This window comes from Desmodus rotundus, chromosome 3 (assembly GCF_022682495.2).
Source record: "Desmodus rotundus isolate HL8 chromosome 3, HLdesRot8A.1, whole genome shotgun sequence".
In the NCBI taxonomy this organism is placed as follows: domain Eukaryota; kingdom Metazoa; phylum Chordata; class Mammalia; order Chiroptera; family Phyllostomidae; genus Desmodus; species Desmodus rotundus.
In genome coordinates this window covers 98,548,989-98,564,040 of record NC_071389.1, presented here as the reverse complement: position 1 = coordinate 98,564,040, position 15,052 = coordinate 98,548,989, and the positions used below count along the sequence as shown (strand labels likewise).

The 15,052-nt window shown below is 43.8% G+C and overlaps 1 protein-coding gene across 7 annotated transcripts in view; it reads right to left on the bottom strand.

Moving 5' to 3' along the window:
• The window catches only part of LOC112323110 (inositol-pentakisphosphate 2-kinase), a 122,164-nt gene that overhangs the window by 21,119 nt on the left and 85,993 nt on the right, over window positions 1-15,052 (bottom strand). For 5 of the 7 annotated variants that reach the window (XM_053920605.2, XM_053920604.2, XM_024580761.4 and 2 more), the window contains 5 exons: window positions 9,748-9,806; window positions 9,014-9,086; window positions 3,884-4,163; window positions 2,584-2,734; window positions 1,846-1,948 (listed from right to left, as the gene is read on the bottom strand). In XM_053920605.2, the coding sequence (XP_053776580.1) occupies window positions 1,846-1,948; window positions 2,584-2,734; window positions 3,884-4,163; window positions 9,014-9,086; window positions 9,748-9,806 (666 nt within the window). The remainder of the gene's footprint in view (window positions 1-1,845; window positions 1,949-2,583; window positions 2,735-3,883; window positions 4,164-9,013; window positions 9,087-9,747; window positions 9,807-15,052) is intronic. The other 2 variants (XM_045188163.3, XM_045188162.3) reach the window with 1 other exon arrangement.

Genomic DNA, 15,052 nt, shown 5'->3' with positions numbered 1-15,052 from the left:
TGACAATTCCACATTCTAGCTATTCCATACAGGACTAAATGAATACTCCTGCACAAGGTTTTGGGTGAGGAGAAGTCTTCCATCCTCTGTGAGAACTGTCCAGCTGGGTTACAGGCTCTTTGCTTGTTCAATTTAGTAGACAGCTGCCAGACTGTTTCCCGAGTGGCCGGTGCCAGTATACGTCCCATCAGCAGTGTATGAGTGACCCATCTTCTCTGCATCAGCATTAGGTGTTTTCCCAAAGTCCTGATTTTAGCCATTATCATAGTTATGTAATGATTGCTTGAATCTATTACAATGAGGTTATGTTTACATATGAGGTTAAAAAACTGAAATAATATTAAAAAGTAATCCATGCTTAATTTAGTAGGAATTTTGAAAAATATAGAAATGTATAAAAAAGGAAGTCCTGTTTCCTCTCTTGAAACAAGAAGGAATGGTGTTATTTATTCCAAAATCAATGTATTCAAGTTCAAGACAACATAGGGCAGATTCTGTCACTTCATTTGAGGCCAAGGCCCACTTTTGGATCTCTCCCCACCTTGAAGACAGCTCTGCCTTGAGGGAGAACCTCCTTGGCCAGAGACAACAGTGAGGACTCCTTTTTTTTTTTTTTTTAAAGAAGATATGTCTACTGATTTTAGAGAGAGAGAGGAAGGGGGAGAGAGAGAAATAAAGAAATATCAATGTGAGAGAAAACATGGATCAGTTGCCTCTGGGATACCGCCCAACCAGTGATCAAACCTGCAATCCAGGTATGGGCTCTGACCAGGGATCAAACCTGCAAACTTTTGGTGTACAAGATGATGCTCTAACCTACTGAGCAACCTGGTCAGGGAGCAAGGACTCTTTTCACAAGTGGGAACCATAGATATTTCCATCAGTACCAGGACAAGTAAGCCAAGGGCTCCAGGGTAGCTGCCCAGAGAGGCACATAGAGAAGAGGTCACTCAGGTCCTCTCCCCCCTCCAAGAAAATGGTTCCTTAACCATTTCAGCATCTAACAACACTTTTGTCAGCCCGGTGAAGCCTATGGATCCTTCTCTGAATCTCACATTTTTAAATGCAGAGAATAAAAAACAGAAGGTGACCATATCAGATACCACACTTTTTTTTAAACAAATGTGTTACACAGAACTATATAACCAAACTTCTCAAGTGATGACCACAAAGCTTTTGTGAGACCTTTGCAGCAACTGCAGTGTGAAATGAAAGGAAGATTTCTCGTGGTGCAGTCAGGGAGGACATCCTGTTCACCCTTCAGTGGTTGTTGCCAAATTCGTAATGGAATGAAACGCTGAATTTCAATTAGAGCTGAGTAAAAGATGTAACTTTTTTCCTATCCAGTTTCATGGAGCTTCTGAATTCTTTAATTTGAAAGAACCAGAAAGAATAGGACTGGGCCTCTTCTCTAAGAGATTTTCCCAGGCTGTCCCTTGGCCTGAGTTCTGGGGGAAGGAAGTTCTGGTCCAGCCACAGGTGAGGGTCTGGCCCCCAGTGAGGGCCTTGACAGGAAAGGTTGGTGCCAGCCAGTTCTAAGGTTTTTCAGAAAGAAGCACAGAGAGGTGGATCTAGGTCCTGGACCCAAGGAAGGGGGTGGAGAAAGGTTGGGCCCAGCGGAGGGGGGACGGGGGGGGGGGGGGGGGGGGAAACTGCAGCCAACTGAACAAATCCTCATCAGGCCCAGTACATCTGGGGAAAACTTTAGCCACTTTCTTCCCAAATTCCTAATTTTTCTGCTTTAACCATCAGAGGTAGGTACTGGGAAATATTTCTCAGGAAAACCTCAAGTTAATGTTAAGAGCCTAAAGAGCACACATTGTATTTCTGGAAAGGTCTGCCCACCTTTGTCAGCGCAAAAGCCACTGTCCCATCATCCTCAGTGGAAAGATCGAGTAGCTTCTGGTAAAATGCTTCATCATAAGGCCCATCTATTTGTAATGTTTTTCTGAAGGAAAGGGCACAAAAAAACAAGATGACATAGCTGACAAAAAATGGTTTCTTAGACTGCTAACAGTTTAATAATCACACATCTGGTATTAAAGAACACCTAAGGGATGCTCCTCTTCCTAATGCTACACTTTATCCTGAAGCAGCATAGTTTTAAAAAGAACTCTCAAGACCAGAACCTGGGGAGCTGAGGCTGAATATGACTTGTCTGTGACAGTGTCCAGGTCAGAGAACCTAGCGAAGGGAGAGTGGGGAGGAAGCCCTCAGGAAAGCCTAACGCCCAGAGGTTGCTGGGCACAGAAGCCACCACCTATGGAGCAGCACTGCCCCCTGCAGGCTTGGCCCCTACTCAGAACTGTCAGATCCATAGGAGGTGCTGCCTTTCTAGGAATGGACCAGTGACCACTGATCTAAGGGACCCTGGTCCTTCTTCACACAGCACTGAGTCCCTGAGCGGAACTGGCACCTGAGGGTAAGGGGGAAAGGTGGATGGGGTTGGTCATCCTCCTGAGAGGCCTGTGTGGTCCTCGCATAGGAGTAACGCTTCCCCTCATCCTCACCTCACCCTCAGGGCTGCTCAGCGGTCCCACATTGGACCAGAATGGGCAGGGGCACCACTGGCCCGAGCCTCACCTCTGCTCAGGAAACTCCTCCAGGTACCTCTCAACCCGTCGATACAGAGGGTAGAGGCCTTCAATGTCCAGCATGTCCAACATCTGCACCTGAAGGGTTTTATACAGAAGACAGCCCTTCGGTAACCCCGAGCGCTCCAGGCTGCTTTTTCCTACCAAGAACATCAAAGGAAACAAAAGGTTACTGTCAAGGACTGATAAAAGCACAGGCACAGGCTGCACAGCCCCAGGAAACTGCTAGGCTGCTGGCACATGCACAAGGCCCACCTCCCGCTCTGTGCCTCTCTTCCCTCTCGGCACCCTTCTACTCCACTGCATCTGCCCAGAGAGATGACCCTTAATCTAAACAAGGCAAGGCACAAAATTTAAAATGATCATGTTAGCATCCCCAAATCTGTGAAAGCATGTCTATGGAGGCCAGATCCTCAGCCTGCTTGCAGAGAGGTACCACACTGAGGATGGTCGTAATCTGTTGTGCTTAGGCGTCCACAGAACAACACTTAAAAGCCACACAGGGTAGTGCTGCTGTCTTCCTGCAGTGGCCACATCACATTCCTGTGGCCATCATAGTGGTCTCCGAGAGACCGCAGGGCTCTTAACATAAAAACTGAAGAATCTCAGTCTTCCTAGTCGGCCCCACAAAGTAAGTTCCTGGCTATAGCACCACATGCCACAGACCAGAATATGTATGGAGCTGCTAACAGGTGACAAAGGGGCAAATGAGGAGCCCACAAACACTCAGGACAAAAATGCAAACTAACCTTCTTGAAGCCCAGATGCCACCAAGTCACAACTGGCTACTGTTGAATCTGTGAGGAACAGGTCCTCTAGTAGGAGGTACCCAGAGTCACAAGCTCTACATGCCTGTTCTCACACTTGTCTGCCAACTTCTGCCTGCTGGGACCAACCCTACCTAGAAGGGACTCCTAGAAGTTGTGGACTCCAACTTCAGTGCCTTATTTCTCCACATGTGAGAAACAGGTCCAGGAAACCCACCCCCAGGTTTGCAAAGAGAATACACCAGGGGCATGTATAAAAAGCACTCAGCAAACCAGAGGATGCAGAGACTTGTGGGACAATGTTTTAGGGAAAACCATACAGCCCAAACCTGTGATGCAATTCACAAATTCAAATAGATGAGAAAGGGAGTCTCTCCACCTAAGCCTGAGAGGCAGAGAGGCCAGATGGGAGCGCCCTGTTGGAGCCCAAGTTGCTCCTGCAGAAGCTGTGTGAGGCAAGGAAGGACCCCAGCAGGCTGTGCCCAGGCTCTGCCCACATACCCCACCACCCAGCCAGCCTACCTTGGTGAGGCAGGCTCCTGATGAAAGGGCTGGCTTCACAGACACATGGGCCCTGCGACCCTGGCCCCAGCCTCAGGGCACTTGCCCGGCCCTTGTCCGAGCCGCTAAGCAGCACTCGTGTGATGACGCGCACCAGCTCCCGGATCACAACCCTCGTGCAGTGGGGCCCACTGGCCAGGCCGTTGGATGGGAAGAAGAAAGGTTTCAGGTGATATGCCAACTCACTCCAGTCAGCCGTGGGGCTGCGGGCATCCTTGCAGCCATAAATCAGCTCCCCATTCTTCAGGAAGGAAAAAGAACAGGGCAGTACCACCTCCAAGAGATGGGTAGGAAAGCACCTTTGTCCCCAGGCAGGCAAAGGGACCTAACATCATCCACATGCCCCATCTGGGGTCCCTCCACACAGCAGTGTGCAGGGAAACCCTCTTTCATGCACCCTGCCACTGACCCAGAGGCAGATCCCACCAAAAGGTGGAAAAGAAGTCCTGATGTGAAGCACAAAACCTCAGACCAGAACACACAGAACACTGACAGCCAATTACTCAAAAGGCTGAGTGACACCCATGCACCTGAGAGACACACAGTGTCAGTCAGACGCTGAGCAGGGAGACTTCTAGGCCAGTGTGGACATCTACAGATGGCCAGTTTTCCAGAGCACTTCTGTCCTCTCAGAAACACTGGGCCAGACCCCTGCCAGGGTGGGTGAGTCCTCCAGCATTACTAGTGTGGAAACCTTCATTTAGTGGTCATTTTGCCTTCTAAAGTCAAGTGCAGCAAAGAAACATCTTGTGGCACTGATGTTCCCAGCGCTGCAGGCAGGGATGCCCAGTGGGCCCAACCCTGTGACTTCTATAGGGTCTGTGGTGTCTGGTGGAAAAGCCCCTAAAAGAACCCTAGTCCCCACATCCCTAAGCAGCAGCCAACCCCAGGGGAGTAGAAAACCTCTCGCCTCATCTATGAGATGGTATGGTCAACAGTCTCCAGGATGATCCCCAATGGCCCCCATCGCTTGATACTCATACCCTGTAGTCCTCACCACACTGCAGAGGTCTGGTCTGTGTGACCAACAGAATAAGGGCAGAGTGATAGCACATCCCAAGCAAAATTAAGTTATAAAAGACATTGTGGCTTCCATCTTGGTTGCTCTATTCTCAGATCATAGCAACCATGTTGAGCAGCTCCACGGAACCCCTCATGACTAGGAACAAAGGCCAAGGTCAGGGTACTATCCTGGGAGCACAGACTCTGGCCCTAACCAAGTGTTCCAGTGGGATGCAGCCTCAAAAGAGACCCTGGGCCAGAACCAGGCACACTGTGCCTCAGTTCCCAGCCACAGAAGCTGTGAGATGACAGACAAGGCAAGTGGCTGTTATGCAGCAGCAGATAATATTGATGAGGATGATTCCTGTTCTGCTCCAGGGGACAGATGGGAGTCAACTCAATCCAACAAGAAATGTTGGCCTTCTGGCCAAGATGGAGGCATAGATAGATATGCTTCACTTCCTTGCACAACTAAAAGAAGGATAAGAACCAATATAAAAACAAAAAAACAACCAGAATTGCCAGAAAATTGAACTGTGTGGAAGCCTGACAACCAAGGAGTTGAAGAAACACTCATCCAGACTGGTAGGAGACACAGAGACAGGAAGCCGGGGTGGCGAGGACACACAAGATGGCGGCTGGCCAACCAGGCAGTCCCATATCTGCATACGGATAAGATGGGAGGAACAACTGGGGAGAAAGACAGACTGTGCAACCAAGGGTTCCAGTGCAGGGAAATAAAACCTCAAAACCTCTGGCTATAAAAATCTGTGGGGGTTGCGGTGGCAGGAGAAACTCCCAGTCTCATAGGAGAATCTGCTGGAGGAGCCTATGGGGTCCTATAATGTACACAAACCAACCCACCTGGGATTCAGTACCAGCAGGGTCCCATTTGCTTGTGGGTAGTGGAAAAATGACTGAAAGCTGACCAAGAGCCCAGCAAGTGGTATTGTTCCTTCTCAGACCCTTCCCCCACATTCAACACCACAACGCAGCCAATTTGGTTGCCTCACCCTGGTGGGTACCTAAGGCTCCACCCCTTATAATGTAATTGAGGCACTGAGACAAAAGAAATATGGCCCAAACAAAAGAATGGATTAAAACCCCAGAAAAAGAACTAAGCAACAAGGAGATAGCCAACCTATCAGAGGCAGAGTTCAAAACACTGGTAATCAGGATGTTCACAGAAATGATTGAGTATAGTAGCAAAATAAAGGAAGAAATGAAAGCTATACAAAGTGAGATATTTGAAAATATACTAAGAAAAATATACAGGGAACCATGAGTGAAGGGAAAGAAACTGGGATTCAAATCAAAGATTTGGAACAGGAAAAGAAATAAACATTCAACCAGACAGAATGAAGAAACAAGAATTCAAAACAATGAGGAGAGGCTTAAGAACCACCCAGACAACTTTAAATGTTCCAACTTCCAAATCATAGGCCAGAACAAGAGGAAGAGCAAGAAATTGAAAACTTATTTGAACAAATAAGGAAGGAAAACTTCCCCGATCTCGTGAATGAACTAGACATGCAAGTCAAGGAGGCACAGAAAGTCCCAAAGAAGTTGGATCCAAGGAGAAACACACCAAGACACATCATAATTAAATTACCCAAAATTCAAGATAAGGAGAGAATCTTAAAAGCAGCAAGAAAAAAAGGACACAGTTACTTACAAAGTAGTTCCCATAAGACTATCAGCTGATTTCTCAAAAGTAAACTTGCAGGCAAGAAGGGGATGGAAAGAAGTATTCAAAGTCATGAAAAGCAATGACCTACAACCTAGATGACTCTATCCAGCAAAGCTATCATTTAGAGTGGAAGGGCAGTTAAAGTGCTTCCCAGATAAGATCGAGTTAAGAGAGTTCAATGTCACTAAGCCCTTATTATATGAAATGTTAAAAGGACCTATCTAAGGAATAGATGAAGGTCAAAACTATGAACAGTAAAATAACAACAAACTCACAACTATCAACAACTGGACCTAAAACAAACAAACAAACAAACAAACAAAAACCCTAAGCAAACAACTAGAACAGGAACAGAATCACAGAAATGGAGATCACATAGTCCTGGCTGGTGTGGCTCAGTGGATGGAGTGCCAGTCTTCGAACCAAAAGGTCACTGGTTCAATCCCCAGCCAGGGCACACACTTGGGTGGCAGGCCAGGTTCCCTGTTGGGGGTGTGTGAGAGGCAACCGATCCTTGTGTCTCTCACACATCAGTGTTTCTCTCCCTCTCTTCCTCCTTTCCTTCCCCCCTCTTTCTAAAAAAATAAATAAATAAATCTTTAAAAAAAGTTAAAAGCCTTGGTGGTGTGGAGCCAGGTGTGGCTCAGTGAATTGAGCGCTGGCCTGAAAACCAAAAGGTGGCTGGTTCAATTCCCAGTCAGGACACATGACTGGGTTGAGGGCCATGTGCCCAGTAGGGGGCACATGAAGGACAACCACACACTGATGTTTCTCTCCCCTTCTTTCTCCTTCCCTTCCTCTCTCTAAAAATAAATAAATAAAACCTTTAAAAAAAGAAAAAAAGAAAAAAATGGAGATTACATGGAGGGATGGGGAGAATGGGGGGAAAAGGTACAGGGAATAAGAAACATAATTGATAGGCACAAAAGAGACTGGGGAAGGTTAAGAGTAGTACAGGAAATGGAGAAGCCAAAGAACTTATATGTATGACCCATGGCCATAAAGGTGGGGGGATGACAGAGGGAGGGGGAGTATAATGCAGAGGGGAATAAAAGGGAGGGAAAAAATTGGGACAACTGTAATAGCATAATCAATAAAATATACTTAAAAAAAAAAAGAAACATAGGGCATTTCTCCCTCAGCAAGGTCATGGGATTCAGCAACATCGACCCCTGGGAAGTCTCTCTTTGCACTGTCAGAGCTCACAGTATGGGTGTCCAGGATGATAGGGACACAACTAAGGCCACTGCCAACCATAGGACTGGAAAAACCATCAAGAGACAATGACCCTTGAGATCAGCCTTACAGTGGGAGGGTGTGCCAGGCAAAAGGAAGGCAGTAGTTCCCAAGAGGAAAACAGGCCAAGAATAAGTATGACCCGAAGCCAGGAATCATAGGCTGTACCCTTGGCCCACCTTGAAGCTAGTCCTCCCAGCCCATGAGTACCTGAGTGACCCCTGGAAGCAGAAGGCCTCTTCTCCCCAGTGTCTGGAATCCAGATAGAGGGGAGTTTTACAGGTACAATTACAGTTGCTCAAGGAACTCATGTGACATTTGGAGGAGAGGCATCAACCCAGGCTCCATGACTACCCCATGTGTCCCCCTGCAAGTTTCACAGGTGATCAGTGTTGGGCTGGAGAGAGCCACAGCCCTGGAGTCTATGCACAACATTTGAATATGCAATATAATGGCGGCACTGATCGTGACACCCAGAACTTCACAATGACCGAAGACTTGAGATTCAGAACCAGAGTTTGCTCATTAGAAGTAATGGCACTTATGAAAATGCACTGTGTTACTCCAGATATTATTTTTAAAAGCCATTCTTTTGAACCTATTATCTCAACCTATGAATTTTTTTTCCGTGCTGATTTCACCAGAAGCAGCAGACATCCAGGCTCTCAAAGCCAGGACATGGGCCCAGGGCAAGGCAGACTATCCAGGGGCCTCCCACTCTGCCTAAGTGTGGGCTTGACAGTCCAGCCCAGGGCAGGCAGTCAGAAAACAGTCCACTGGAGACAAAATGCCAGTCTTACTATAGGTTTTAAATAAACCCTCAGATGAAAGGAAATTTATCTTTCGAATGTAAACATAAAATTCCTGAACTCCTCATAAAAATTAAAAATATAAACTGATTTTGCATGTCCTCCTTTTCTAGATTTGGGAAAATGGAGGCTAACAGGGTAAAGTCAATTCGCTCTGGCCAAATTTCTGAGTCAGACGGGGAAAGCCCCACCCCCACCCCAGTGCCCTTCTGAGGGGCAACAGTGTGCAGAACAGAGCTGTCCACATAGAGCAGGACACAGAGGACACAAGCTGTCCAGATCCAACAGCCCTGCTTCTCCACAGATGTGATGCCTGCAAGCATAAAAGGGCCGTAAAATAGAAGCAACTCTTACCTTAAATATCTTTAAGTTGTTCTGTGCCTCCTGCAACAAGCTTTTCAAGGCAAAGTACATTCTCTGTTTATTTCTAAAAGGGGGAAGGATTACTGATAGAATTAGAAGCAGTCTTTGCATTCACCTGCCTGTGGCTCCCGACTCATGGCTCAAGGGACATGCCCAGGAGCTCCTGCTACAGGTCTCCGAGTTTTTCAGGTTAAGGAGCTGCACTGTCCCCAGCCCTACTTGCAGAGGTACCCCCATCACTTCCCCTAATCCACACCCTGCTCTCAGCCCTCTTCTCGTGGCAACATCTTCCCAGCTGCTGGCTCTGCCAGGTTACTTGCAGGAATCAAAAGAGGCAACCCAGACTCCAGGCAAAAACTTGAGACCTGCCCAGGGCCCTGGTTATACAGGGGCCAGTAGTCCCCACCTCACAGAATGCCTGCCCCACCCCCAAACCCATACCTCCCTCACCTCACAGAACAGACACCCATTGACCCCACCTCACAGAATACCCCCAAATCCCCCTCACATAACATCACTCCACCTCACAGAATGCCCCACCCATGGTTCCCATTTCACAGAACACCTCCCCCAACAAACCTCTCCTCACAGAACACCCCCAGCCACATCTCACAGAACATCCACCAACTCCCCATCAGAGAACATCATCCCACCTCACAGAACAATCCCAACCACCCCACCTCCAAGGAAGATGACACTGGGACAAAGTAGAAGTGTTCTCTTACCCTGAGTAGAGATCGAGGGGACAGTATTTACTTATCTGCTTCCACTTCCCAGTTGCCACCTGTTAAGAAACCACCACACTGTGTCAACAGTTGGACTGAGAACAGCACTGGGCTAACTGTAACACAGAACAGTTGCCTTTTTTGAAAGGCAACTTGCTGGTGTTCATCAAAACTTAAAAGGTAGGTGTCCCCTGACTTGGCAAATATACAAGGAATTACAGGGTCAAGGATGTTCACTGCTGCCTCACTGTAACAGCAAGACCTAGAAACAAATAAGTCACAGCAGAGCTGTTCTCAGGGGCCAGGACACAGCAGGACACATGATGAATGAAAGAATGAATAAATGACATGCAGCTACTAACGGAAAGAGGTAGAGCTAAAATCACCAAGATTTATTCAAGTCAAAAAGCAACTTACAGAACAAAACATAGGATGTCGCTTTTGCTTAAAAAAAAAAAAAAAGAAGAAGAAAAAATATGTGTGGACTATGCATATACCCAACTATGCAAAGAAAAAACCTTGAAGGATAAACAAACAATCCTCAAGGATTATTAAAATGAAAAAAGAATTAGCAGAACAATTACATATGGCAATACCCCATATTTGCTTTAGAAATGTGTAGACATGCACATGTGAACACTCATTAGAATATGCAGAGACAGGCATCACTTCATTTACACTGGATACCATGTTTATTTTTGTTGGCACAGGAAGAAGTCTGGAAGGATATACAAACTGACAACATGAGTTACCTCTGTAAGACAGGTGACCTAATTCATCCAATTCCGTATTTTATCAGTTAAATGAGTAGGAATTGAGTCAGCAAAAATGGTAGAGTAAGAACCTTTAGAAAATCTCTCCTCCATATGGGCAATGAGAAAACTGGCAAAAACTAGAAGAATCAATTACAATTTTCATAACTCTGAAAATTAACCGAAGTCTTGCAACAACCTGGGGAACATTTATTATTAAAGAAAAACAGCCAAATCTAAATAAGAACTGAGCTTTGTGGCACTTTTAATGACATATTCCCATCCCCTTTCTAGTTCCAAGGGAACCCTGAAAACCAACGGCCCCAATCATGGTGAAAAAAGAAGCCTGGCAGCCTCCAGAGGGGTCAAATAGACCAATATTTCTTAAGAAAAAATCCTTCAGGTATTCAGGGTCCAATCTTTATTCTGTGGTTCTTCAGAGGCAGTTGAACCTATGGGGATTCCCTGATCCCTGGACTACGGCTATGCAGGGTGTTCTGGAACTCAGCATCTCTCTCCTGATTCCCCCTCACATTCCTGATGTGCTAAAAGCTGTTATTACCCTGCTGGGTCAGTTCTCTGATGTTCTGATTCCTGGAGAACAATCGATGGCTTACTCCTCCAGCTTTCCAATGAGTCTCTAAACACTCAGTTTCCTGTATTAAACTTTTCTGCTTAAAATACCTAGAATTATTTCTACTTTTCTATTGAACACTAAAAAAAATATACAAGATAAGGTTGTCGGGTCAATGATGACGAAGACTGTATTTTTTTTCTGACTGACTGGGTCTTAAGTGTAAATGAGTCACATAAAACAAAGTCTAGCCCCTGCCTTGGCTTTTGTGGAGTTGGACCAGTAACTGCTCCAATGGAAGGGAAAAGAAGAAATGCTTCAGAAGAGCTGAGTCAGAAGTTGGCCACACAGAAGAGTTACTAGAGTTGGCATTCTTTCTCCACTCTATTCCCTGCCCTCCATCAGAACTTTGGCAGCTGACTACAGTCTAAGAGGAGCTGTTAACATCACATCAGTCACTAGCTACAGCCACATTAAGAAGGGAAATATCCCAACTGAGAAAGTGTCCTGCACTAGGATGAGGGTGGGGGCACAGGGTAAACAGGCAGTGAGTTTTTGTTGTTGTGCATGATACCTAAGAAATAAGCCTCTTTTCATTAAAAAAAAAAAATCAATATGCAAAAACCAGTTGCATTTCTCACCTCACACTCATTACTCATTAGGATGACTACTATCAAAAACAGAAAAGTCTTAGTGAGGATGTGGGGAAACTGGAACTCTTGTGCACTGGGAGGGAAGTGTAAAATGGTGCAGCCCGCTGTGGACGAGAGAATGGCAGCTCCTCATAATGAAAGAGAGAACTACAATGTGATCTAGCAATTCGACTTCTGGGTATATACTCAAAAACTGAGAGTGATTTGTACACTCATCTTCCCAGCAGCATTATTCACAATAGCCAAAAGGTGGAAGCAACCCAAGTTCAATACATCCTTCAAAAGGAAAGAAATCTGATACGTGGTATAGCATGGATAAACCTTGAGGACATTATGCTAAGTGAAAATGAGCCAGTCACAACAGGACAAATACTGTACAATTCCACATATATGAGGTACCAACAGTAGTCAAACTCACAGAGGTAAAAACTACAATAGTGGTTCCCAGGGACTGGGCATAGAGCTTCAGTTTTGCAGGATGAAAAAGTTCTAGAGATGGATGATGGTGATGGTTACACAACCAGGTAAATGTACTTAATGCAAGTGACCTGTAATGGTTAAGATGGTGAATTTTATGTTTTGTGTATTTCACCACAACTAAAAATATGTCCATTTTAGAACCCTGGCCAGGTAGTTTCAGTTGGTTAGAGTGTCATCCCAATATTCCAAGGTTGCGGGTTCAATCCTCAGTCAGGGCACATACACATGACAACCAATGAAAGCATGAATATGTGGAACAACAAATTGATGTCTCTCTCTCCCTCTCTCTCAAATCAATAAAAAAAAATTCTTGAAAAAAAGTAAAAATATATAAATTTTAAAAATCAATAGCATTGCTATGCAATAAATCTGAAGAAATAAAAGGAAATTCCATGTACAATGGCATCCAAAAAATAAAATAAAACTTAGGAATAAATTTAACAAAAGAAGACTTACACACTGTAAACAACAGTATAAAACACCAATGAAGGAAATATCTAAATAAATGGAAAAACAACCTGTTGTTCACAGAGTATTAATACTGTTAAGATAGCAATACCTCCCAAATTGACCTGCAATTCAGTGGAATCCCTATCAAAAATCCCTTCTGACTTATTTGAGGAAATTGAGAAGTTAAAGGCAACTAAATTAGAAAGGAGGAAATAAAACTATTCACAAATGACATGATCCTGTACATAGAAAATTACAAAGAATCTACAAGAAAGCTAATACAGCTAATAAGAAATTCAGCAAAGGCCCTGGCTGGTGTAGCTCAGTGGATTGAGCATGGACCTGCAAACCAAAGGGTCACGGGTTCAATTCCCCGTCCAGGGCACATGGGTGGGTTGCAGAGCAGGTCCCCTGTAGGGGGTACGTGAGAGGCAACCACACATTGATGTTTCTATTCCTCTCTTTCTCCTTCCCATCCACTCTCTAAAAATAAATAAATAAAATCCAAAAAAAAAAAAAAGAAAAGAAAGAAAGAAATTCAGCAAGTTTGCAGGGTATATAAGATCAACAAAGAAAAATTAGTTGTGCTTCTATACACTAGCAATGTACACTCCCAAAAGGAAATTAAGGAAGCAGTTCCACTTATAATCACATCTGTAATATTACAAAACAATAAAATACCTAGATATAAACTTAACCAAAGTGGCGAAAGACTTATATGGTGAAAACTATAAACTATTGCTGAAAGAAATTAAAGAAAAACCTTAATAAGTGGAAAGACAGCCTGTGTTCATGGATTATAAGACAATACTACTCAAAGTGATCTACAGATTCCTGCAATTTCTGTCAAAGTTCCAAGTCGTGCTTTCCAAAAATGAAAAATCCAGTCCTCAAATCCAGTCCTCATATGTCCCATATTTTGCCATGTATAATGAGCATTATTTTGCCCAAATTTTTGAGGGAAAAATAAGGATGCACATTATACATGGGTAGTGCCTGAAACCCTTTGTATCTATCTGTTCTTGTATTCTGTAATTATTTGTTACAGAAAATTTCTTGTACCATAACATGTTAAAAAATAAATGTTAAAATTCCTTTGTAATACAAAAACAAGCATCTAAATGTTAATAAAAAAAATAACTGAATTAAAAATTAAAACGAAAGATTTTTTTCCCTGAAAGTTTGGGCCAAAAACACGGGCACATTATACAAGGGAGTGCATCATACACAGCCAAATATGGTAATTGTATAGGGCCCCCAAATAGCCTAAACAATCTTGAAAAAGAACAAAGCCAGAAGACTAACACTTCCCGATTTCAAAACTTACTACAAAGCTACAGCAATCAAGAGTGTAGTATTAGTATAAGGACAGATATACAGAACAATAAAATAGGATAGAGAGCCCAGAAATAATCCATCACATATATGTCCAAAAGACCTTTGATAAGGGTACCAAGTCTATTCAATGAAGAAAGTATAGTCTTTCAACAAATGGTACTGGAAAAACTGAACATCCACATACAAAAGAACAAAGTTCGACACCTACTTAACATCATATACAAAAATTAACTCAAAATGGATCAAAGACCTAAATGTAAGAGCTGCAACTATAAAACTCTTAGAAGAACACATAGGAAGAAAGCTTCATGACGCTGGATCAGGAAACAATTTTTTAGTATGACACCAAAAGCAAAGGCAACAAAAGAAAAAATAGACAAAATGGACTTTATCAAAAGTAAAAACTTTGTGCATCAAAGGACACTATCATCAGAGTAAAAAGGCAACAGACAGAAGAGGAAAAAATATTTGCAAACCACATATCTGATAAGAGATTTAACATCCAGAATATATAAAGAACACATAAAACCCTACAACAGAAAAACAAAGTGATTTAAAATGGGCAAAGAATTAAAATAGATATTTCTCCAAAGAAGATATTCAAATGGCACAATGAGCACAAGATGCTCAACATCAGTGTTAGAGAAATACAAATGAGATACCACAACGAGATACCACTGCACACTCATTAGGATGGCTAAACCACAAACAGGGACAACAACAAGGGTTGGCAAAGATGTGGAGAAATCAGAACATTCGTATGTTGCTGGTGGGAATACAAAATAGTGCAACAGCTGTGAAAAACAGTTTGATGTTTTCTCAAATAGTTAAACACAGAACTTCCCTGAAACCCAGTAATTCCACTCCAAGGAATCTACCTAAGAGAACAGAAAACAGAGATTCAAATAAGTATATGTACATACATGTTTATAGCAACATTATTCACAAGAACCGGAAACAAGCCACATGTTCATCAGTAGATGAATGGATGAACAAAATGTTCCCATACAATGGACTATTAATCACCCATAAAAGGAATGAAGTCTAATATACACTAC